At 37.8% G+C, this 25,633-nt stretch overlaps 2 protein-coding genes across 4 annotated transcripts; one reads left to right on the top strand and one right to left on the bottom strand.

Annotated features, from left to right (window-relative positions):
- Window positions 1–4,327: 4,327 nt before the first annotated feature.
- Window positions 4,328–6,167, top strand: LOC105035646 (uncharacterized protein At4g14100). The gene is made up of 2 exons (XM_010911268.4): window positions 4,328–4,879; window positions 5,886–6,167. Exons 1-2 carry the CDS (start codon window positions 4,408–4,410, stop codon window positions 6,092–6,094), a joined length of 681 nt encoding a protein of 226 aa, XP_010909570.1. The 5' UTR covers window positions 4,328–4,407; the 3' UTR covers window positions 6,095–6,167.
- Window positions 6,168–10,307: 4,140 nt separating this feature from the next.
- LOC105035645 (probable serine/threonine-protein kinase PBL21) lies at window positions 10,308–25,161 on the bottom strand. 3 transcript variants are annotated; one of them, XM_019847391.2, is made up of 9 exons: window positions 23,899–25,161; window positions 22,529–22,743; window positions 22,195–22,424; window positions 21,615–21,741; window positions 21,454–21,525; window positions 21,035–21,221; window positions 20,692–20,806; window positions 10,710–10,751; window positions 10,308–10,554 (listed from the first exon to the last, which is right to left on the bottom strand). In XM_019847391.2, the coding sequence occupies exons 2-9, from the start codon at window positions 22,674–22,676 to the stop codon at window positions 10,546–10,548; spliced, it is 930 nt and encodes a 309-aa protein (XP_019702950.1). In that variant the 5' UTR covers window positions 22,677–22,743; window positions 23,899–25,161; the 3' UTR covers window positions 10,308–10,545. The 3 variants fall into 3 exon arrangements, with proteins under 3 accessions (XP_019702950.1, XP_010909568.1, XP_010909569.1); XM_010911266.2 differs by lacking the exons at window positions 10,308–10,554; window positions 10,710–10,751 and adding an exon at window positions 11,051–11,599; XM_010911267.2 differs by lacking the exons at window positions 10,308–10,554; window positions 10,710–10,751 and adding an exon at window positions 11,051–11,599 and having other exon boundaries at window positions 22,195–22,421.
- Window positions 25,162–25,633: the final 472 nt, after the last annotated feature.

Below are 25,633 nucleotides of genomic sequence, written 5' to 3'. Positions count from 1 at the left end.
TCCTTCAGACAATTGAAATTAAGTATGTCAGGAACAAGAGGAAAATCTCATCCTGACATGAACGAAGGCCCGATTATTTAGAGATCGGATGGGAGGAGAGGTCCTTGCAACGGCCCTTATGCGCCCCCACAGCCATGTTAAGAACAAGAGGAGAACCTCGTCCTAACATGAGTAAAATCGAAGGCTCGATTATTTAGAGATCGGATGGAGGGAGGCCCTTGCAACGGCCCTTATGCGCCCCCACAGCCATATTAGGAACAGAAGGAGAACCTCATCCTAATATGAGCAAAGTCGAAGGCCCGATTATTTAGAGATCGGATGGGGGGAGAGGCCCTTGCAACGGCCCTTATGCGCCCCCACAGCCATGTTAGGAACAGGAGGAGAACCTCATCCTAACATGAGCAAAGTCGAAGGCCCGATTAATTAGAGACCGGATGGAGGGAGAGGTCCTTGCAACGGCCCTTATGCACCCCCACAGCCATGTTAGGAACAAGAGGAGAACCTCATCCTAACATGAGCAAAGTCGAAGGTCCGATTATTTAGAGACCGGATGGGAGAAGAGGCCCTTGCAACGGTCCTTATGCACCCCCACAGTCATGTTAGAAACAAGAGAAAAACCTCGTCCTAACATGAGCAAGGTCGAAGGCCCAGTTATTTAGAGACCGGATGGGGGGAGAGGCCCTTGCAACGGCCCTTACGTGCCCCCACAGCCCTGTTAGAAACAGGAGGAGAACCTTGTCCTAACATGAGCTGAAATTGACTCTGTCGGAAACAGGAGGAGAACCTCATCCTGACACAAACAAAGACCTAATCGTTCAAGACCGGATAAAGAGGAAAGCCTCCTCAATGGTTCCTCTACACCCCTACAACCCCATTAAGAGCAGAGAAAAAATCCTCACTCGAATATAAAAAAAAGGAGAGGAAAAAAGAGAAAGCGACGAGCTACACCAGAGATAAAAAAAAAAATGAACTACATCCAAGACTCAAGGGACCTCATCTCAACGAGGAAGAAAATTCTTGTCGAAAATCTCCAATCCCCAAGGGCGAATCAATACGGCGATGATCAGGAATCTTCAAACAACGTCGACATCGAATAAGACAAAAGAAGTTCGGTAAACGATAACTTAATGCAAGAATGGACAAGGTAATGAAAAATTTTCTTTTCATTTCATTAGTAAAGTGTGCATTACAAAGCCTTTGAAGGCCAAAAAAAAAAAGAAAGCAACAAGAAAAGAAAGGAATACATAGAACAAAAGGTAAAAAGGCTCTAAGGAAGCTCGGCTTCTTCAAACTTCGAACTCTCGGTTTCAGCCGTCATCGAGGATTGCTTTAAGTACTTAACTTCTTCTTTCAGTCCCCCTTCTGCTTCCCCTTTCCACGGGATCGAAAAGTACTCGCGATCGAAGATGTACCACAAGCACAGGCTCTGGGCGATCAAGGTGAAGCACGGCCAGATCTATCTCTTCTACCCTCGCCTTCTTCGCCGATTCAGAAGTTGCAGCACCTTTCCTCTTGTGGGCCTTGAGACTCTTGGCTAACATCCGAGCCGCATCCACATCCATATCTACAACAAAAGAAGATCGGCACAGCTTAGAAACAGAGCCACGAAAAAAGAGAGAGTTCTGGAACTAACCTAGGCTGGTCCGAAGGATGCCGAGATGCAGAGATGGGGACAACTCGAAGAACACCTAAGGCCGAGAAGGATGCTGGGGAAGAATGAAACTCTCAGGAAGAAGGAGGGACCGAAGAAACTTTCAGGCAAAGTAAGACCCCTGAAGGAGGGAGGCGGGTTTAAATAGGCGATGGGGTCCGGCACAATAATGACCGCAGATTTCCTCTGGCCAATCTATAACCACCGCATGGCCCACTCATCGTGGCAGGTGGCTAAAGGCGGCTGACAACTGATAGAATCATTATTACACCGTACCTAGAGCAACACTCCAACGAAAATTTAAAAAAATCTTTTCGAATCGTCTCGATTTGAAAAGGCTCCAGCACCAGCACACCAAATGTCAAAATATCTGAAAACAATCGAGTACGAAAATTGAGAGAGGCAACTTCGACTGTAAAAATTTCTCTGTACTTCCTTCATTCGGAACCTGAACTCGAAAGTAGGGGGACTGGTGTTGGGTATAAAATAACCCCAGCCAAAGTTCATAAAAGGCCGACCCTTACAGGGCTCTTCCGGCTTCCGACCTTGTGCGGCATCTTTCGGAACTCCCCCGACCGTCCGAGCTTCAATAATACCATCCGGACTTCTCCGATAATGAGCTCCTCCATTCGTCTACCGGACTGCTCCAAACACTTTCTGAGCTTCACTATCAGCCGATTTTCTACAGTGATCGACTATTCTCCAAATCTCTTCCAGACTTCTTCCGGCCACGAACAACTTTACTCCGAACTTCTTTCGAACTTCGTCAATGTTCGAGCTTCTCCAACAGCAGGACTTCTGCAGTAACCAGACTCCATCCAAGTTTCTACGGTGATCGACCGCCTTCCGGATTTCATCCGAGCTCCTACAAGAGTCTGATCCCAGCCGAACTTCTACAACAGATGGATTCTAGACGAATTTCTACAACGGACGGACTCTACCAGCCGGATCTCTACTCTGAACTTCTATTGCAAGTGGACTTCATCCAAGCTTCTACAACAAGAAGTCTTCATTCAATCTTCTGCGGCAACTGATCTTCGTCCGAGCTTCTACAATAAGCGGCCTCCTTTCAGACTCCTACAAGAGCCGGACTCCGTCCGAGCTTCTACGATAGAATTGAATCTCGAACTCCTCCAACGTTCGACCTTCTCCAGTGTCCTCGAGACTCCTCCAGCAGACGAACCTCCACAGCGCCATCCGAACTCCACTGTCGGACGACCCTCTATCGAATTTCTCATGAAATCGGATCTCTCCGACGGATAATCTACAGACGAGCTTTCACATCAGGCAAATTCCAGATGGACTCTTCTAGCAATCGGACACTTACCGAACTTCTCCAACAGAAAGTCTCCATCCGAGCTTCTACAGCAGATGACTTCCGCCTGCAGTATCAGCGCCCAAGGCACCCGACAATAGTGGATTCGTCAGCAACCTCGAAAACATCCGAGCTTTTCTTAGATTGCAGAAACAGAGAGCCATTCTGTTCCATCAGACGTCCCAGCCGAGCTTCAGCCGTCAAGCCCGAACTCTCTGGCAAGTCGCGACAATGGCCACTACCCCACTCCACTTTCTATAATAGATTTCATGCGGCCCCACTACTCCCTGGCAAGTCGCGACAACGGACACCACTCCACTTTCCATAACAAACTCCACGTGGCCCTGAACGGCCCCCTGATGCCACTACTCTCCGTAACAAACTCCGCATGACCCCGAACGGCCCACTACCAGGCGGTTACAGATGTCACTATCAATCAGTTACACTCTCCGTCTATAAAAAGGGATCCCCAGATACGTTCTTCTCTAAGCTCTAAACTCTATCTCGAAACTGTGCTAAAATCCCATTCGAGTGCTCCATTTCTGTTAAGACAGAGTACTGACTTGAGCATCGGAGGATCTTGCCGGAGCACCCTCAACTTCGATTTAGACTTCCCTTGCAGGTCCCAGTGGCGGACGCGATCCCCTCGATTCCAGCTTCTCCGGCGTCGGCGGAATTCTGCACCAACACCAGTTAAAGGATATAAGTATATAACGGGTTAAACGGATTATAATCCGATCCGATCCGATTCGATCCATTTATTAAACGGATTAAACGGATTAGTCGTCTAAAACGTGAACCCGATCCGATTATTAAATGGATTAAACAGGTTGATCCGTTTACGATCCGAATCCATTTAATCTAAATCCAAATCTGTTTAACACGGATCGAATGCGGGTCAGGTTGGTAGATCGGATCGATTTTTGCCACTCCTAGGCTAGGCTAATGATTTACTCGAGTCGATCCTAAAAATAAATAGGCTTTATATTAAGCCCAACCTAATCTAGAATTTTTGGACCTAATCTATAGCCCGACTTGAAGCAGGCTCGACTGAACGGGCTTCAGGCTTCAGGTCCGCTTAAGCCTACTTCCAAGCTCTACGTAGTCCACAGTCTAATAAATAACTCAAGAGTTATCTTAGGCGACTTAGGCGAGGGAGCATTGTATCCCATCCAAATTCGTAACACTCTCTCTCTCTCTCTCTCTCTCTCTCTCAATTTTTAATTTTATTTTTTTAATATTCTCATCGTCATAAGATCCGGTCACCAACATCCCATGATTACCTTCGTCACCCATCCTTCTCCTCCGCTCCTTTCTCACCCTTCACCGTTATCCCCTGTTTACCCGATGGAGAAACTAGACCTACGGCGGTGACCACAAAAAAACGCCTATATACGGGCATCATGACCGTCACACGCTGTGGCTAAGGCTAAAAACAACCATGGAAAGGCTAAGCCTCTACTCGGTGTTCCCCCTTCTGACGCTGCTCCTCCCGTCCGCGATGATCGGATTGCACTGCTCTGATCCGGCCCCGATGCCGTGGCCGGAGAGATTTCACGCGCTTCTGTACATGAATCTGACGGCCACCGGTGAGCTAATGGTGACGGACATCTGGTACGACTTGCCGCGGGGTCGGAACGTCCACCTGATGCAAAGGCAGTTGGACGACCTCCTATACAACGTGGAGTGGGAGAACGGCACGTCCTTCTACTACACACTGGGCTCCACCCGCTACTGCCACCCTAAGCAGTGGGGGATCGGGCTCCCACGGCCGGACTGGCTGGCCGACTCCACCTACCTCGGCCGCCGGTACACCGACGGGTTCTTGTGCCACGTCTGGACCAAGCTGGACTTTGTGTGGTACTACGAGGACGTGGACACCCGGAGGCCCGTCCGATGGGACTTCTTCGATGGTAGGCCCTCCAATACCATAACTTCCACCGTCCGATATTCTTTCTTATCCGGTCTTTTAGTTTGCGTGGGCATAATTTAAGTTTCATAAATATGTCGTAAATCTTCAACTTTTTCCGGTTTTGTATAAACCTGATCCAAAGGCTTTCGAATCTCATCTGAGTACTGAAATTTGGGGAGCACCGAAATCTCGGCTGATATGATAAATTCGAGACGACAAATTATATTAGATTTCTTGATTTTAGAATTTATGAATTAAAGGATCCATTTAAGAAAGTAAAGAAAACTGGTTGAAAGACACGGGTTTATATTTTGTAGCGATGGATGGATATCTGTTATTGATTTATATTGATTTATATTCATTGATGTATATACATTTATACATGTATATTAATACTTAGCATTTGAGCTTCGTTTTGATCTAACCATTAGCCCATCAACATGGTATGTACCAGCCAAGTTGGTTAGGTCAGCTAGATTCAAGTTCAATAAGGTTTGTTTGGATTGCATTTGAGTCTCACAAAATTATATCTAAATTTGCTGAACTAGATTGTGGTGGGCGTCAATGAGTTCAATTTGGTCTAATTATCTGATCCAATTGGAGGTTTAATTGGAGTGTGAAGGACCACCTAAGCATTGAAAAATTCAGAATTGGAAATAGGATTTCTAGTATTACAAAATATGAGGACTGATCTAACCCCATGTCAACTGGATCTTTCCTAGCCCATTTCTGAAGGGAGAAAGAAAAAGATCTGCTTAGATTGTTTTTAATTGCCGGATTTGGGCCAATTTGCTTTGCATTCCAATAATTTCTATGGATATTGGCCTGGCTTAGCTTGTCATCATATGTTTTATTATCTTTGATCACAAAACTGTAGTCCAAGTATTTGGGCTAATGTAGACCTCATGCCACTATTATCTCATGAAATCACATATGATCATGTTTCTAAGATCTAAATGTAAACTAGTGATGATGCCTCTCTCTAACACCTGATGATGATGGAACAGGAGTAACTAATTACGTGATGACATTCGAGCCAGGTGCATCGCTTAATGACTCACAATTGTGGCAGGCACCATCCCATTGTTTCAGCAGCGGCGAAGATGACGGCAATGACCATGGCAACAAACATGATGTACAAGGTGCACATGAAAGCAATCCAAAGGGACTAGACATGAAAGCTATTTTTGATCTTAACTTTAGGAGACTCATTTGATGTTGAGCTTTGAATCACCAGGAGACTTTGTATTCATCATTTGGTTTCTAAAAAGTGAGAGACATATTTGTAACATTAAGTTTTTATATGTTTCTAAAATTTAGCCAATGAAAAAAGTGCAACAAATGCCCATTCACAAAGCAGTTTTGAAGAGACATGCTGAATGGATGGAGTATAAGAAATAAGACTTTCAATGTTCAGCATCTCTTGGTCTAGCTGGAGAGATGAGAATGTTAGAAAGAAAGGATAATCCCTTTGGGAACCTCTGGTTGTCACTGTTCTTTGGGACAAAAGGAAAATGCTGAAGGTGTCGATCTTGTAATCTCATACCATGCATCTTGTTAGATGTCAGTGTGGAATTTGGTGGACATAGATGAGGCCTTCTATAGCCTGAGGGGGCTTGATGATGGTCTTTCTCGGTAACCTATCACTGTTTAACTGTTTTGCCTAAATGTTCTCTTATTCACTTTTCCTGATGAATTTGATGGTCTTTTCCCTATCCTTCCCTCAAAAACATAAAAAGAACATGAAAAAGTTGCAGAGAAGGAAACAACTACTAAATACCTGACAACTTACAACATTAGTTTAAATTTTTAACTCTAATCTAAGTTGCACACCATAGTTACACAAATCAACACACAGATTGGCTGGTGAATTATAATGTCTGGAACAATCAATACTAGGTAGCTTTAACATTGATGTTCAGTGCACGTAACTCAAGTTGAAAGTCATGTAACTCGAAAAGCAAGCAACTTGTAAGAATTTGGTCAAGTATTAAGATCCCACAACCCATATATCACAAAGCAATCAATAACTTCAGTTAGGTTACCATCTAAAAAAAGAAATAGTAGTTATCTTCCATCGCACAGATGCCATCCCACTTACCTTGCCATCCAATTTCAGCCAACTTTTGCACTCCAAAATAAAATAAGAAAATAATGCAAACAAAGATTTTAAGTATAGTACAATGTTACAGAAGATCCAAACTGTACCACATTTGCAGGTAGCTCTTACTTCTTAGGAACTTGTATCCTAGGAACTACCACATCCTGTGGTCTCACTGAACAAACAAACTAGATGGTTCTACATTCCCTCTTTTCTTTCAATTGTGTTCAAGGTTACATCACTAACAGTGTTTCTAAATTATAACTGTCACGCCCCCGATCCGAGATTGTAAATCGAGGGTCATAGCAACCGCCGCATACTCATAGAAAACTCTTCCCATAAGCATGCAAGGCATCTTATCATGTTATCTTAAAACAACAGCGGAACAATTAGTCAATAATTTAAATTCAAAACATAACGATCTAAATTTTTTTTCTTTAATGTCTCAATAAATTCAACAATGATTCATAAGCCTTACATCAAATTCAATAAGACTTTTAACCTAAAATAAAAGTATAGAGATTCTGCTTCTGATCACTCTTCCATTCATATCTTGTATCATCTTAATTCCTCAACATCTGTAAAAACAATAAAAATAGGAGGTAATGAGCTCGACAGCCCAGTAAGCAATGATCACTTTTCAACAGATTTCATCAGGCATTTAAGTAAATCATCATTTATAGAAAATAAGTATATAGAGTTCATCAATTCGAAATCAATTTTAATTATGCAACATAATTCATGCCAAATTTATTTCTTTTTCGAAAATTCAAGTTTCTTTCCAGATTTCAATTTCTTTCGTTCTTAAATTTTTTTCGTCAACCATAAGCTATGACCACATTTTTCCTGTGGTAGGGTCATAACACCGCGTATCTTCTTGCGGTGAGCTGCAAATCATCTGGCAGCAAAGTCTTTCGGAACCGCTGGTCTCTCTGGCGGTTTGTCGCTGGTCTCTCTGGCGACATGAACCCTCAGGACAAATCAATTGCCAACGTATATGCCCCCATTGGCAGGGTCCTTTACATAGTCAGGTTGTCAATTCATCATGTTTCTTATATCATAATTCTTCATAAATCATATTTCATATTCTAATTTCGATAATAAAACATATAAACATGTAGTATCGAAATCAATCAATATAATACATCATGGAATCAATATGTTCAATCATGCTTCATCATAACATTTCAAATAAGATATTTTCATAACAAAATATCATTCATCCAATTCATGCATCGTTTCACAAATCATGTCTGAAAAATACATTATAATTTGCCGATAAATCTAGAAAAAATGAAATATTACTTACCTCGAATGCATTCCAATAAATCCACATAATTCTATAAATTTTTCTTCCAAAAATTCTATTCGTAGATTATATCGCGATATCCCATGATCAAACATCCACAATCCTATATAGAATCAATTTCAATAATTAGAAAGAATACGAATACCATATTTCAACGGTTTAGATTGGGTCTGATCATCTAATTTCATCTAATCAAAATCTAATTAAGACCTAAATGATCCAAAGTTTGACTATCAGATCAAATTAGATTCGAAGTGATATGATCGAGGTTTCTTCATCGATTTCATAAAATCAAGTGGAGAGAGAAAATCAGAGGAGAGAGAATTCATGAGGTACAATTCGAATTGATCAGGTGACACAATCCAACATTATGATTGGTCCAATATCTCAATTGGTGAAATCAACATGATCAAATCAAGTCATGGCTAGATCGAAATCATGGATGATCAAATCTAAAGATTCATAATCTGATCAAGGTGGGTGCCAGTACGCTGTCTGACAATAATGGATCAGGATTCTTCATTAGAATCAGATCAAGACTATTAAAAAAAATTTTCTTCATTCACTAACCTTTTTAGAGAGAGAATCAATCAAGAGAATATTTTAGAGAGAAAAAATTCTAGAGAGAGAAAATTCTAGAGAGAGAAAACTCATCTTGAATTCTTCAGACAATATGATTCAAAAAATTCCGATCGATTGGATCAAATTATGCTGAAATTATCATATGGACAATTCAATAAAATTATGAGAAATAAAATCTAAAAATACCTGATCTGATCAAAGTGGATGTCGGTGTACCATCCTACGATCACAGATCAAATATCCATCATGATGATCATTTAAATTCATCATCATTCTTCTCAAAATTCTAGAAATCTTAGGAGAGAAATAATCTAGAGGGAGGATTCTAGAGAAAGAAAGTAGAGAGAGAAAATCCAATTCTAGAGAAAGAAAATACTAGTTCAGACTGAAGAGAGAGAGGAAAGAGAAAGAAACTCTCTTTCTCATATTTTATTATTTATATCATTGTTTATTAATTTATTTTATTTATTTTATTTTATTCTTTTTTTCTTTCCTTTTTTCTTTTTCTTCACGAAGAGAGAGGAGAGAAAATCCTATTTATTATTATTATATTATTATTATTTTATTTTCTTCTTTCTCTTTTTTTTTTTTCTTTTTTTTTCTTCTTTTTCTTTTCTTTTTCTTTTCTTTTCCTTCTTCTTCTTTTCTTTTTCTTTTTCTTTTCCTCCTCCTTCTTCTTCTTTTCTTCTTCTTTTCCGTGGGTTTCTTTTGGGCCGAAACAGGGGACCGTGAGATCCCCTCGTTGGTGTTCCGACTGACGGCATGACCGACGTGGGGCGACCGTCGGCAGGAGAGGGACGACTCGACGACGAGAGGAGGGCCAAACCGACGGTCGGCGGTGACCACCGACGTCGGAAAAATCAACGAAAAACGGGCAAAAACAAAGATTCTTCCACAATAAAATCTGACGACTCCGGTCACTGACGAGCGTGCACAGAAAGGAAAGGAGAGAAGAGAGGAAAGGGAGGAGGCTTACCTCCGGCACCGACGAGGCTTTTCCGACGAGCAATTGGACGACACAGGGACGGTCTTCCGCAATGAATTTTCCGGTGATGGCCGTCGACTAGGCTTAGGATTTTCGATGGAAAGGAGAGAGGAGGGATCTCCTCCTTAAATAGGACCGGAGGGAGCTCGTTTCCGACTTCGATTGGGAGCCGGTGAGAAGAGGAAGAAGACTCCCTTCGGGAGTCTTCTCCACTTTTTTTTTTTTTGGGCTTTGGTGGGCTGGGGTTCTCACTCGGGTTGGGCCATCACAATAACATTGGACAGAACTTAATTTACAAATCATTGATTTTCATTGTCAAACATAGATGGAAACAAAACCTGTCATGGTCACTGAAATGGAGCTTCAGAAATTTATTGAGCGAAGGCTTTTATATGCACAAGAAGATGAAATGAAAGATAAGCAACCCAATAGAGTGAAACATGAGAACAAGGTTTCAGAAAGATGTAATCTCAAATTCAATTAAATGTCATCTCATAATACAAATCCTTCAATAATGTAAATGAAAAAGATCCAGGATCTCGGGGCAAGTAGAAGAATGATAGGATGAGGGTTCCAACAAGCAGCAAAAGGAGACTTCATCACACGAGCTTCTCTCTGCTTTTATCTTTTTACTTTGAGATATAGAAATTCAGTAATATCCATCTCTCCTTTTTTTTAGTGGGGATTCTGTCACAAATACTGAATTTGACAGTATTAGATATAATGCTGCTGAAAAAAAAGACAGCTAAAGAATGGGATAAAAATGAATATGCATATGGGTGACCGAAAGAAATGTAATCATCACCACAATGGAAAAAGAGAAATGGATATGTTGGAAGAGGGAGAGGGCATACTGCTATCATTGCTTGAAGTGCCTTCATGAACTTCTTAAGTGCCTGAAAGGAAGAAAATCACAACAATTGTACTTAGGAAACACAAGAAACTTGTGTCTTTATCAAAGTAATGCACTCACAGTGTGACAGTGCAAACCAAAAGTAACGAGATCTGTTTTCAGGTTGATCCTTACATCAGATTAGTGCATCTTAAAGCAGCAATCGAAAGATCAACTCAAAATGTCAGTGAAGACTAAAATTTGCTTCTAAAGATAACAAAAAATTACAGCCATTCATATGATAATATGGAGAGCAGACAATATCACAGGAGGCAGTGATGTAGAAAAGAGAGACTAAAAAACTATTAAAAGCGCCCAAAATTTTCATTAGACATAGACCATTTCTGAGTACATAATAAAAATACATGAACTTCGAACCAACACCAGGAACCCGATCAATCATACAAATGACATATAACAACAAAAAGAATTTTTTACAACATGACTCTCCAAATATTTATGGTGAAAAAAATAAAGGAATTATACAGCTGTTCTTTCTATACACTTCCAGACTGATGATCCACTCTACAATTCCAAAACCATGCTCAAAGAGCTGATATACAGTTTAGGTAGAATAGGTAATATTCTCGGTTATGTTGTAGTAAACAGCTGGCTTCCAAGAGTCACAGTTGTACTGCCTTCAGGCATTATGGTGGTCAGGCTCATTTCTTTCTCATATATCCGGTCAAGTTCCAACTCCACATAATTCATGGGTGGACGTCTCTCGCTAGATGGGTTCACACACCAAGCTATTAGCCGCAAGAACTCACTCATTCCTTCAGAGGTAAAACTGCTGCCCATTCTTTGATCGACAAGGGTAGAAATATTAGTTGGCTCCTCATATTTTTGTGCCTTCAGAACCAAATGATAGTTTTATCAAGAAAAATGCAATTTCTGAATCCAATATTGTAAATTTGCACTACAAAAATAAACAAGAATTGAACCAAATTTACATGCAGATAATGCACATAAAACGAAGGCCTGGTCTCACAGGCAGCAGACTTGGCAAGAGATCTACTTCTCATACTACATAAACCAAGATTTCTCAGGCAGTGGTTAAGGACTAGACCTCCCAAGCTGGCCCATGAATGGAAGGTAGCTGAAAATTACATAACTAAAAGGTCTAAAGTCACAAACCATCCAATACAAGTGCAACGGTGGAACTGTCATGTGACCAGTACTGAAATACGATAGGTATGTGGGAAAGCAACTTTCTCTGAACATAGTTGATGCTTAAAATAGTCCTTATGCTTAAAGGATGAAGACTTTTATTCAGCAGGAAAAAAGTTTATGTTCTTTAATTTCCTTTAAAAAAACTGTAATTTGACATATATCTTTACCAAAAAATGAGAAGGCATACTCTATATGAATATCAACCAATCCCAACAACTAAATAAGAAAATTTCACTGCAGAAACATGACTAACTAACATGCCAGACGTCACATCACCTTTGACCAAGAAGTCTGCTGTACCGGCATATCCCAGAACAAAGTCCAGTTTATTCTTCTACAAAAAAAGGCAACCTTTTCTCTCTCTTTAGACCGCTGATCAACTGAAGCAAAGAAGTCAGCCACCTCTTTTGCCATTCCAAGATTCTACTTCAGCAAAGAAGTGAGTATGAACTGAACAACTTCACCCATAAATGGGAATCCTCATTATCAACCCAAATCTAGTTGGCGATTGTAAATAGATAAATATAGTCACTTCTTAGAATCAGCATAACACATAATACCATCGACCTTCCATTGGTTCTTCTTAAGATTGTTGCAAAGACTTATCTTGACACTGAAGAATCTATGCGCCTAGTCCTAAATCAGTCCAAGCCAAAAAAACATTTAGCTAGGAACAAGATGTTCTCAATGTCCCACAAAGTGGCACTTATGACTGATCATCCTAGTATTTTGGACAGACCCTTCCATATTCCTAGACCATGTGTGAGCATTAAATATGGGTGGTTTACTTCTATATTTTGACATCTGAGGGTCATTCTTTTGAAAACTTGTCACGTCTTCTTGCTTCATGTGTTGGTCTCCTTGGACAGTATCACTGTCATTTATGTCCAAATGTATTGCAATGTATTGCATGGGTTTTAAATTAATGAGTGAAGGAAAATTTATTTTCTTAGCAGAGGATTTCTTCTAATGACCTTTCTCCTAGCATTCTTTGCCAGTTCTTCAGGGTAGGTGGCATTTCTGTCTTTTTTTCTTTTTTTTTTTTTTTTTTTGTTGAACTCCATAAAGAAAAAGGCTTAACTTTTACTACCTCTTGTTTTACCACCTTCTGTCCGACTCAATAAAGTTGCTTCTAACATCAATTGGTATGAAAGCATAGGGCATCATGGAACATGACTTTCATGACATCAAATTGGACATCCTATGAAGAAAGAACAACTTTTATGAGGGATCTTGCATGCCATGGTGCTTTGGTACATGACGATACTTCTCCCATATCTAAGACATCCCAAGCTATCATGAGATGTGGCCTTTCTCATCAAATGGTTGTGAAGAAAAAACTAAGATTGGACTCATAATACAATTGGATCTTATGAGAATTTTTACAATTTTTTGCTCTTAACACTCACTTTTTCCCTTAAATTATCTTGTTTTTCGTAAGGCAATTTGCCACCTATTGATCTTTATATTCATTCAACCAAGGCTTCAAGACTCATCTCAATGTATTAGTTGGTCCTTATCGCTTGACATGTTCCCTCCAACTAGAAATTAACAAAGCTTATTCTTGTTATAGTCGTGTCTACTGTGTTCTCTCTATAATGGTTATGACTTGAGAGATTGGATTCTTTCCAAAAAGTCTCTATCCTGAGGTTTCAAATAATGTTGATATTCCCAAATAAGAGTCCCTAAAAAATCATTATGTAACTCATAACAAAGCACTGACAGTTATTTACCTAGATTTACCTGAACTGAATGTATTTAGAAATAACATATTGGTTGTTTGCCCATTATTAGCCATCATAACAGTAAAGTGACAGAATTACTTACAAGCTGCTAGATTTCCAAATAAAAGATTATTTTGTTCAAGCTGACCTAGATAGTAGAATCTAAAAACATGTTTTGTTTTGATGAACATTAAAAATGTCCAGTATTATTTGCTATCTGCATGATATAGTGGCTGTTTTAATGGAATAACTACTACAAATGGTCGTTATTTCAACTTTGGTGTTGATCTTTAACTATCATAGCACAAACCTTTTGAGTATATCACCTGTTGGTGAAGCCATGAGGCCTCACCAGCTCCCCCCCCCCCATTTGAGCAACATGTACGCATTATTACAATAAAAAAGAATAAAGTTTCTCTCTTTCTAATCTATCACTTTGGTTTCACAATAGATTGGGATTTAGAAACATATCCATCTCTCTCTCTCTGTGATACTTGCGTCAGTTTTCTGATTGAATTGGAAATTAGAAAGCCTATCCAAGTGCCTAAATCTACTTCTAGACCAAGTATATCTATTGAGCAATTTTAATTGATTCAGTTACAAACACCAATCAAATGCTCCTTAAATAAACATGTGCTTTGCACATGCATGACAGCTTAACATATATAAGTAAGAAAAGGATCCATTATAGCAATCATGATAAGACTAAACTAGCCACTATTTTAAACCTTGTTATTTTTATCCCTTACTGTCGAGATTTATGATCTGGATATTGGTACTTGAACTGCTATTGGTTAATGCCAGTCCAGTACAATACTGTATGTACCATCCTAACACATTATTGGGAGTTGGCACAGACACAACAATCAAGAACCATTTCTTTTTCTGTGTTATTTTACAATATTATTAGGGTTAGAGCCAGTATAGAGCCAAAAAATGTAAAATAAACTTTGTTGTTACCATAAACTAATTAAGGAAAAAAAGGATTAAACAATTAATAAGCCTGTGGTTTCATAAAAAGTGAAACTTAAAGCAACAGGAGCAATGTAATTTGTAGGTGAAAAGAAGTCTTTGATAGGCCAGTACTATATATATTTCTTGAGGACTTTTTTATATATTTTTCTCAACACCAACAAAAGCATTCTGACTGAACTAATTTAAGCTTAGGTTATTATGGGTGTAGGTTTGGAGGTTCTTGAATGTGCTGAAATACATACGAGCAATATTATAGTAGCATGTGCATGCAGCTTTCTATTCCACAAATAACCTTTTATTTTTTAATGATTATTTTACACATAATTTAACAAAAATAGAAAAACTTTTGAAACCAAAAAACATTATATAGTCTTGTAGGTTGACGCCCAACCTACATCATATCTGATGATCAACTCGAATGGACAAAATTTCACCCTTTTTTCAAATTTGATGATCGCTTGGCCTTTCTTACATGGAAAATTTCAAAAAGAAATTTGAAGTTGCTCAACTTAGGTTGATGTGTTTCTAGGCTTCAATCCAATCAGAACTCCACTGGATCCATCAAACTGAAGCAAAAGTTCCTCCCTCATTCCCATTATCCCACTTAACATAAAGAAGGAAGTGACTGAAATGGGAATAAAACAAAAAAATGGAAGATCCTTCATGACTCAATTAGTAGGGCTAGTTCGTGACCCTCAGCACTTGTCCATACCAAGTGTACACCTTGATTCCACTTCGTATGCTAGAACCAAACATCAAGGGGCATCCTGAGTGCCAGCTGGTCTGATTCAGTATAGCCAATGCTAACCAGCACACAAAGCTTGCTTTAGAGCCTGATATACATTGTCGACCCATTCCCTATTGTCTTAAGCTGTTAGGATCAATTGTCCATTATATCCTTTATCTTGTTTCTGTCAGTCATCTTGACTTGTCTGTCTCAACTCAATTATCCCTCCACATGTGTTTTCATAATTCTTGTCTAGGATTTTAAGTCAACTAGTTCGTTAACAGTAGTGTACACTCCACTCTCTACTTTGTGATTTGGGGAGCATGAAGAGGTCACTAAACTCTTTCAAGCCTAGCATACTTTTTTGTGAAGAAAATGAGATCATAGATGGGATAACCGACTTATCTTCCACAATCTCAGATCAAGATGATTGGATCATGGGCTTCCCTCTAGACTATGCATTACACTTAAGCTGATGTTAAGGGGAACCTATTTTCTCAAATCATAATTGGGGTAGCTAGTCCCCTCTTATCGTACCAAAACAAGAAAAAGCATACTCTAAAATAATAATTTATTTTAATGATGAAAACAATGGATACTATTTTCTCATTCAACCAATGGTAGGACTTCTAGAATAATTTAATGGGAACTATAATTAGCAACTGAAAGCCCAAGAAACATGCAACAATGAAAAGGTAGCATCATTTCTTTCTCAAGTCACCCATTATAGAACTTAATATATTCTTTACTATATACAGAATCTAATAAATATAATTTCTAGATAAAGGATTTGAATTTCCACTTATTTTAAGCTAAAAAACAACGAAAGTCGAATATTGTTAGTTACCCTTGCCATACAACATCACCAACAACATATTAATCAAATAAATATTATAACTTATCACTAAGGTTAGGATTACTTAATGGAAGATGTGAGAAACCACTAAAAATCAAATTATTAACAAAAATATCAATACAAAATGGATGAGAAAAGACATGCATTATAATAGAATAACTTCAAATTTTGAGGTAACAAGAATTATTGACAAACTATTCTACCTCTTATAAACAGGAAGTTAGAAAAATATAATATTAAATCTCACAAAAACATAAAGATAATGCTGAACAAAGAGAAAAGGAAAAGAAGCGATGCAAACCCTCCAGCCTCCGCACCCCCCACCTAATGCCATCCAGACACTCCCACATAAGGAATTGGAGAATTTGGTGTTTACTATTTGCATTGTGGTTCCATGTCAATTTTTATTTATTTATATATAGGTAGATTTCTCAATTTACTCCCTTCCTTTTCTCCTCTTTTCCCCTTTCCATCTTCCTTTATTCTTTAAAAAATTTCTTTGTAACCTTATACAATTTGGGGAGCCAAATTTTGGCAGCAATAGTTATATAATGGATAGATATGATAGGATAAGTTAGACTTTTTTGTTTTTTTTTTGATGCACTAATATCACAGATAGGTCTTAAGCATCTGCCTCTTTGTATTTGTCATAAACAAATGATTGGTAACATGCAAGTAAAGGTACCATGGTAGTGCAAATGAAAGTGTTATCTAATGACATGAACATCGAAACAGATGCTGAAGGAGGGAGTAAAATTTTAATGGATAGGGATCTAGATAACAGTATAAAGAATTATATGGAGCAAAATTTTTAGTGGATTTTTTTTGAAAATAAAATTCCAATTTAGAATGTGGTCAACAATAACCTGGATGTAGTCATTTTAGCTGATTGATAGCTATCACAAGAGAAGGATAGAGACATAACAAAAAAATCAAGTGGACTACAAGCAGGGGTAACTTTGGTGTTAATGTGATGACTGCATGCCATGGAGTCTTGAGAGAAATTTATATGTTAGCAAAAATGTCCTCAATAAAGTATAGGATCAAGATGTTGAACACTATGAATCACATATATTACATGCTTAAAGTGAATAATTGGTGAAACCATCAAGCAATGAACCAGAAACGAATATATTTGAGAAATTCGGAGGTCGATGGCAGAGCCAGGGACGCCTTTCTTAAGATGACATTTTCATCTAAGTGGGATGGTCTTCATTTGATTCTTCCTGTAATTATGGGTGTCCCAACTTATATCCTAAGTGGACTAATAGTTCCCATTGCCTTCTTTTATCTCTCCAAATCTTAATACAATCTGATAACCATGGGAAAGAATTATTTTGCATATATAATCAGAGAATAGAATTTGTGAAATACCAATTCAGCCATTTATAGTAGGTTAGGTTGGATAATAAAGTACGAAGAATAGGAGGGCCACTGGCCTATACTGGTCACCTCTTTACCCCCTTTTCCCCTTTTGGTTCTTTGGTTCAATTACTCATGGCAATTTGGGGGCTCAAAACCTGTTGTACAATACATTTGACAGTTTTTTTGGCAACAGAACATGGGTATGTAATACACGCATTCATTTTCTTCTTTTGCAATAGTGGAAGGAAATCCTACCCATAGGAAAAGAGGAAGTACCTTGGCCCATCGGAATTGCGAACACAAGATTTTTAACTCGAGGAAATTTCTGATCGTTTCAAACTCCTAAGGTATATCACCACTCAAGGCTCGAACCTCTGAACCCTTGCTCAGTAGTGAGCGGGTGTGATTGCTGAGCTAATGCTCAGACTATACACATTCATTTTCCTTGCTTTATTATCCACATTTTGGATATTGATAATTTTTAGTGTGTACATATGTCATTGACTTTTTTCTCTTACTTCTTAGATCACACAATATTTGCATATATATGTGTATATATATAGACTTAGCTATTACTTGAGTGAATCTCCACTCAAATTTAGTCAGATCTATAATAGATAATGAGGGTCCCACATCGATGATGCAATAATCGGATATGATCTAGTACTTTTAAACTGTTTACACGCTAAAAATTATATGATTCAGAGACCTCTAGCCTATTCATCTAGTGGTTAAAAAGAATATGTATTGGTTCATGCTATTTAAACTATCCAGTTTTTTGACCATTTGATACATAGCCTAGGGGGTCTCCAAATCACATGATTTTTTGTGTGTAAGTTTAGAGATAGTAGATCCCAACCAATTACTCGAATCATTGATGTAAGACCCCTATCTTCCAATATAGACCTGACTGGATATGAGTGGAGATCCAATTGAGTGTAGCTAAATCTCTCTCTCTCTACACACACACACACAAATATATCATGTTATATCTTCACAAAGACCTCACACTCTGCCAATGTATTATATTATCAATTTTCAACTAGATAGGAATTGAAGGTATGAAATGAAAATAAAAAAACTTAATCAACAGGTTGACTCTCTTTTAACTAATTATTTTATTATTATTGATATCATTTTTTTGTTTGGCGTACATTTAGCATCTCTTATTCATTGATCTAGCCTCCTAGTGTTGCCTTCTCTCAAATAATTTCCCAAGGATTACTTGGAGAAAAATGTTGCATGGAAGTTTAGTGAATATAAGGCTTTGAATTTGTGTCAAGAATAAGGAAGACAAAAACCAAAATAACATCAATAATGCGATACAAGATCTGAAAGGTCTGAACTGATAGAGGATGCAGATCTCTATAGCAACAATGAAGGGATGAAATAAGATTTAAGCCTCAAACTATTGGACAAATCCTTTTGGTTTTTGTTTATGGTCAAACATCAATCATGACAAAAATATCTAAAGTGGTGAAAGACAATAAACTATTTGCTAACCGATGAATGACATACAATGTAAAATATTTTCCTTAAACAAGTAGCAAGTATAAAGATGACCATGTCAAGGATGATGAGGATCTAGATAATCATTTTAACCATGATGTAGTTTCCAAGATGTTAACATGTTTATGGAGTTCTGAACATGCAGAAGATCTTAATTACTTATGGGAACATTTTGTTTTTTATTGAGGATTGTCATAAAAACTGTTGCCACATATGTGCTGTTGGAAACATCAATTCCCATGCATGTACTCTTCTTCAATGATATAGACTCCTTCCTAAACCAAGGATGATAAAATAATTCTCTGGTACAGACATCAATGTCTTTGGGCAACATGACTCATTTACTGAAGACAATCAAAGTTGGGTGGAATCTATTGGAAATTGCCAAAAACAAATGGTGTAGTCATGCAGTTGCTTGGTTTTCAAGTACATGAATACACCACTTCATAATGACAAATCTTCCATTGGATTTGCAATTTTATTTTAGTTTTATTTCTTAAAATTATTAGTTCATGGATTTTGAAATAACCCAAATAATATGCTAAGAACAAGCTTAATTCAGTGTAACTGGCAGATGCTAGACAGTATCCAGCATAAGTTAGACTCATGAACTGCAGTGCATGTGTCAGCTGTCCAGGGCAATCAAAGCACGAAAAGAATTCTGAGATGAATTGCAAATATGCCAGCCTACATTGATATCTTTAATTGTGAAAACCACGAAATAATAACCATCGAAGTATAGGGTTTCTGGGTTTCCTCTGGTTGGGTTTTTGCTTGAATCTGAATAAATATGATACATGTTTATGGTTTATTTATGCTTAAATTTATTTTAACTTTTTAGGTTAGAGTGAAACTTTTAAAAGCATGAGTTTCTCCAGGGTAGAGAAATTAATTTTACTCCACAGAGAATTTAGTTTAGCTCAGTAAAATTGCAGTTTATTGTTTAGTAGGTAATTACCATAGATTTTTCCTTACTTTGAGGTTGTCCCCAAGAAATTACATCTTCCTATGCCTGCATATACGACCTTTAACCATTATATCTTTGCGATCCTCATATATGATGAGCAGACCCAACCTTTGGTTTTGTAAGGTGAGGATATCGTTCTTTTCTTAGATAAAGAAGGAAGCAAAAGTTTAACATAATGAAGATTGAAGAATAAACAGCCAATTATGAAGTGAGAATAGCAGTAAATGACTCTTGATCCGATAATTCATCTTTGATAGTATCCCATTACAAATCATACACAGAAAAATCATACTGACATGATTCCAATCTTTAGAATGAAAATTTAAGTAAATAACCAGTTGAAGAACCAAGTGGAGCAGGATGTTGCTTTCCTAGATCACAGAGTTGCCAAATGCTACTAGAAAACTATTCTATAAAATACCACTAGATCTCCAACAACGACAATAATAACAACAATGTATATGGTAAAACGAAATGTATGACTGGCACTCTAATTGTGATTCCAAAGAGCAATGGATATTTAAATGGTGAGCACATTCTTCATCATCTTTATTTTTTACAGCACATGATTGGATTGCGGTTTCATTCATGTCTAGTGAAATAACTTAATTTTAGCAGAAGTACTATATGGTGAAGTTTGCTGAGTACCAATTCGATGATGCTTTGATCAGATCTAGCTTCCCGCCCAGTTACTAACTCCAGAAGAAACACCCCAAAACTATATACATCACTCCTTACAGAAAATCTTCCAGACTCCTTCACCCTATGCAAATAACAAGAGATAATACAGTCAAATTAATATATGATAGTATATGTTTGTTAAGAATACATCACATTTTTACCTCGATGTGATTAAGAATTTAGTTACTAACAGTATGTGGTCAACATAAAAATAATAATTGTTACTCTTCATTTTTGCGAAAAATTTCTATAATGCTTATTTATCTCAGAAGTAAATTCCAGTTTTTAAGAGTTCCAGGAAGGTGACTACTCAGGATCGAGGAAAGGATCATCTATTGTCAATCGGGAAGATGGACCAGCTTCATCAATTCGATCAAGCAGGCTTTGAAGCCCAGCATCTGCAACTTTTGGTGTGAAGTCCTCATCTACAAGCACATTTGCTGTTTTGAAGTTCATATGTACCAGAGGAGGATTCAGAGAATGCAGGATGCCCAGACCTGACAAACAGAAAGGAACATGAAAATTCAGGTTGTGGGACAATATTGTTTAAAAACACTTATACTCCATAAGCAACAGGTAACAATCTCAATGGTAAGGGGCTGTCAGAAAATAGTACATATGAGGAGAGAAAAATTAACTACAAGGTGGAGTTGAACACTTTTCTACTTCACTAGAAATAAACCAGTACCAGGACAACCACCAATACTCGATGATTTTGCAAATAATCACCTTTAGCCGCCCCATGGGCTATCGAAAGTCTATGCTTGAATTCTAGCCTGGCACTTGCCACCTGACCAGAACCTGCATAACAAAAGTTGTGGCATCTCTAACTGATATGCCCTTAACTCACATAGGAAATGTACAATAAGTGCAAGTGAAGAATAGGTCACCATATAAGTGAGTGGAAACGCTGCCATTTGGTATATACTCATAGATGAGCATCTGCATGCCATTTTCCTGGCAGTAACCCAAAAGACTCACAAGATTCCTATGCCGAATAGATGATAAGAAATGTACCTAAAAGAAAACTTGGTCAGAATAACTATAAAAATGTTTCATTGAATACAAACAAGAAAAGAGAAAGGGAAACTGAGAAGAGGCTTCCTTTTTTTGTCATGCTCCTCGGTGCCCGCTCACTTATGCAGCATCTTGCCAAATGTTGCGATTAAGTTATTTACCATGAAAATTAGTCATTAAGTTACTTATTGGATATGCTAGTCAGGTCAAAAATAATTTATGATAAAAAATGTAAAATTTTATCAAGTTGAAGTAGAGGTTAGAAAAATAACGAAAAAAACTAACAAATTTGAAGAGATCCCAAATTCCAAACATAAAACATATCTGATATTTAGTATTTCATTAAGTCTGTATGGTCTATTCACTTTGGCAACTAAAGTGCCCAAGCAATATGTCTGCATCCAACCATTCAATGCTCTAATATCCATCATTAATGACAGAAGCCATTATTACCTCTTCAATAAATTCCTGACTTGGAGCAGATGTCCTTGCCTTAATAGCTACCATCCCATCATGAAGCAAACCCTTGTAGACTTCTCCAAACATACCATAACCGATCATATTGATATTGCTGAAGTTCTTTGTAGTCACATTTAATTCCTCCAGTGTAAAATGTCTTGCTCCTTGAAAGCCTGGTGGGTAGGAGACACCTCCATGGAAAGGTAATTCAATACCTTGTCCTGCTGAAAAGTTCAAGGGAATAGAATGGTCTGCCATCATTTTCTTCAGAAAGGAAGCCTTCCCTTAAACAAATAAATAAAACAGCTCTTGGAACAACAACTAGTACCTTGAGATGGTTCTGATGAATTGGTCTCTGAAGTTCTTGAAACACTCCGGCTACGCCATAGGCAGTACCATACAAAAATAACCACTATCCCAACCAATGCCACGGCTCCTGCAGCACCTCCCAAATGTGCTGCAAGAGTCCTTGACATTTAGTATGGGATCCACCTCAGTACAGTAGAACAGTGGCAGGGAAGTCTGCCTCTCTAGACATTGAACCTAGAACACAATTCACTAAACCAAGTTATAACTGAAACCAAGAAATTCAATGTGCTAGAAGCAATTAAAATCTGCATTTTGACTTATATAAATTTCTTTCTTTCGGTACGTCACCTTGGATAAATTTCTGATGGTGAACTCAACGGCTGCTTATAGAAAATGAGTATTTTTATTATTTAGAGAAGACATAAATTTTATTTGTGGAGTCAATAAATCTCACAATATTACTAAAACTTCTAGAACTTTAAACTATATCAGAAACTGAATTGTTATATCTTTATCAATTATATTAGATTAATATATTGAACTCAAAGCAGTAAGCTCATATGAAAATCACTTTAATGATACTCTTTAAATAAAAGCAAAAGATGAATATTTGCAAATTTATATATCTACGTAATTGTTGTCACATTTCAGCAACAATTCTCATGAAGGTCCGTTTGAAAAATCCAACATATTTCATGCCAAAGATGCAATCATGGATCACTTACTTTTTATTCTTTCAGGTGACTAAGATTAAGCAAGCCATCACTTTATTTTGTGACATTTGGCAACTTTAGTGAAGGTATGTCTTGATGAAAATTTAAATGAAAATGTTAGTGGTGAATATGACATAACTCCATGACTTGAAGAAAATTCAATGTAATCATAAACATTCAGTCATAAAGTAGCAAGAAACAAAGCAAATGATGTCACAACATCAGCCTTTATAAATCATTCAAATCCAAAATACACAAGGATAATATATATTATTGGAGCAATTAGAGATGCAATGAACAATCATGAATAATGGTAAATAAATGTTCAAAAGCACTTGTTGGATCCACAAAAAAGCTTCTAAATGTCTACAATCGAATTACAATAGATTCATATCCTTGCCAGTACTAGTAGAATAAGAACCAGAAGAGGTACATTTCCCATAATCAGTTTCCATAGAGCCCCACCAATTAAAACGGGCGGGCATCCATTTTTTTTTCCTTAACCGCCGCCCCCCACCCCCCCTCCAAAAAAAGGATGGGCATCAAGATATAGCTTCAATCACATTAATCTAACTTAGTTTATCTCATCAAAAACTTGGATATTAGATTTCTAAGATCATAAAAACACAATAAGAAATAAAATTTATTGACAGAATATAAACAGAAATTTCAGTACCTGAAACCTTCTAGAACTAAATGTCTGCAGCTCGTGATTGCATTGCTTCATTCCCTTATCATCCTGATTAAATCACATATTGCTAATGCACCAAAACCAAATCTTTTGCCCACATTGGCACAAAAATATACCCACTCCCAGAACAGCACTCTATATGCCCAATTCACCAAGTCCAGTTGAGGATTGGCCCCAAGTAGTTGTCGCCGAATCCCAGCTCTTCGATCGTTTCCTCAGTTTGTTGGTGCTTTGTATAGCCCACCGGCCAGTTAAGCCTGAGGCATCTCACTCCGTACTTAAATGCCGCAATAACTTATTCGAATCCCCTGTTCCCAATCATCATTCAAGTGCCGACAAGGCTGACAGACAGCGACACAGCGCCGACTCCGTATAAGACTCTTTTCCTTCTTTTTTTTTTTTTTTTTTAATTCCTCCCCTTCTTCTTCTTCTTTCTTCCTTTTCCTTCAGTTCGCTACCAAGCCCATACCAATGCTAATCAATTAAAGAAAAGGAGACTACTTTCTACTTTCTTCTTCCCAAGGTCTAATCACACCAACCCATCAAAAGAAAAGACCAGTAAAACCCACTGACAGGGAGGAACTCAAGAATGTGGTGCCCATCAACCGAAAAAAGCAATTAACAAAAGGGAGGAGGAGCTGAATAGAGATAGAAAAACAAAGGGAAAAGGGGAAGGAATGATAGAAAAGGGTGTTTGTTTTATGGGTTATAGCATTCGGAAGGGATTGTCTGGTACTGCAAGTTGGAGGCCTCTGTGGATATCTTTCCTTTCTCTCTCTTCCTCTTTCCCATCCCTCCAACCGTCCTCCGGCCTCTTGAAATATGGGTAGTAGTAAAAAATTAATCTTTTCACATTCCGGTGAGCAAAAATCTAATCTTTTTTATCTGAATTGAGAGAATTATAGCAGATGAAGCACGGACAAAAATCGAAAGGAAAAAAGAAAAAGTAAGGGGGGTTGGAGAGATGGAGAGAATGCTTTGTATTAGGAGCTGGGAGCCGGTTGTCGCAGAAAGACAGCTATGTTGACAGAGAGTTCCTACCGGAAAAATCGAAGCATAAAAGAAGTAACGGCTACCTTTCTGATTGCTGGAGTGGTTGCTCCCAAACCCTCCACTCTTTTTTTTTTTTTTTTTCTTGTTTGGGCGCTCACACGAAGTATCGTTTATTTCCCACGGGATTAAAAATAGTAAGAGGTTGGTGTGTCCTTGGATTCTTCCCTGTTGTCCCTTGACTCTTTTTTTTCTGAGAAGGCATCAGGTAACAGTGCAATACAGCTGTATCAGAAATTGAATCTATTCATTGGTTTTGATTGGGCCACATGAGGGGAAACCAAGCCCGGCCCATGAGTAATCTAGGTTTGGGAAATTCTTTGTGCACCACGGATGGTGTAGAAAATCCGATGTGGGGCACCCTATCTTGTCCATTGATTCATATATCATCACTTTTCAACACACATTTAATATCTACAGATCAATTTTTTCGTTTAAAAATTTTATATGATAAAAATATCTTTATTTTTTAGAAAAATTATAATATTCTATATCCATATTATGACATCGCATCCAGAAAGCCATAATTTTTGTTTACAGAATGTCATAATATAATATAAGATGTCATAATATGAATAGGATGTCATAATTTTTTTTCAAAAAATAGAGATATCTTCGTCATTCAAAATTTTTAAATGAAAAATAAACTTGCAGACATTAAATGTACATT

The sequence above is a fragment of the Elaeis guineensis genome, chromosome 8 (assembly GCF_000442705.2).
Source record: "Elaeis guineensis isolate ETL-2024a chromosome 8, EG11, whole genome shotgun sequence".
NCBI classification, from domain to species: Eukaryota; Viridiplantae; Streptophyta; class Magnoliopsida; order Arecales; family Arecaceae; genus Elaeis; species Elaeis guineensis.
Note: the sequence above shows the minus strand (reverse complement) of the source record. Positions and strands in the feature narration are given on the sequence as shown.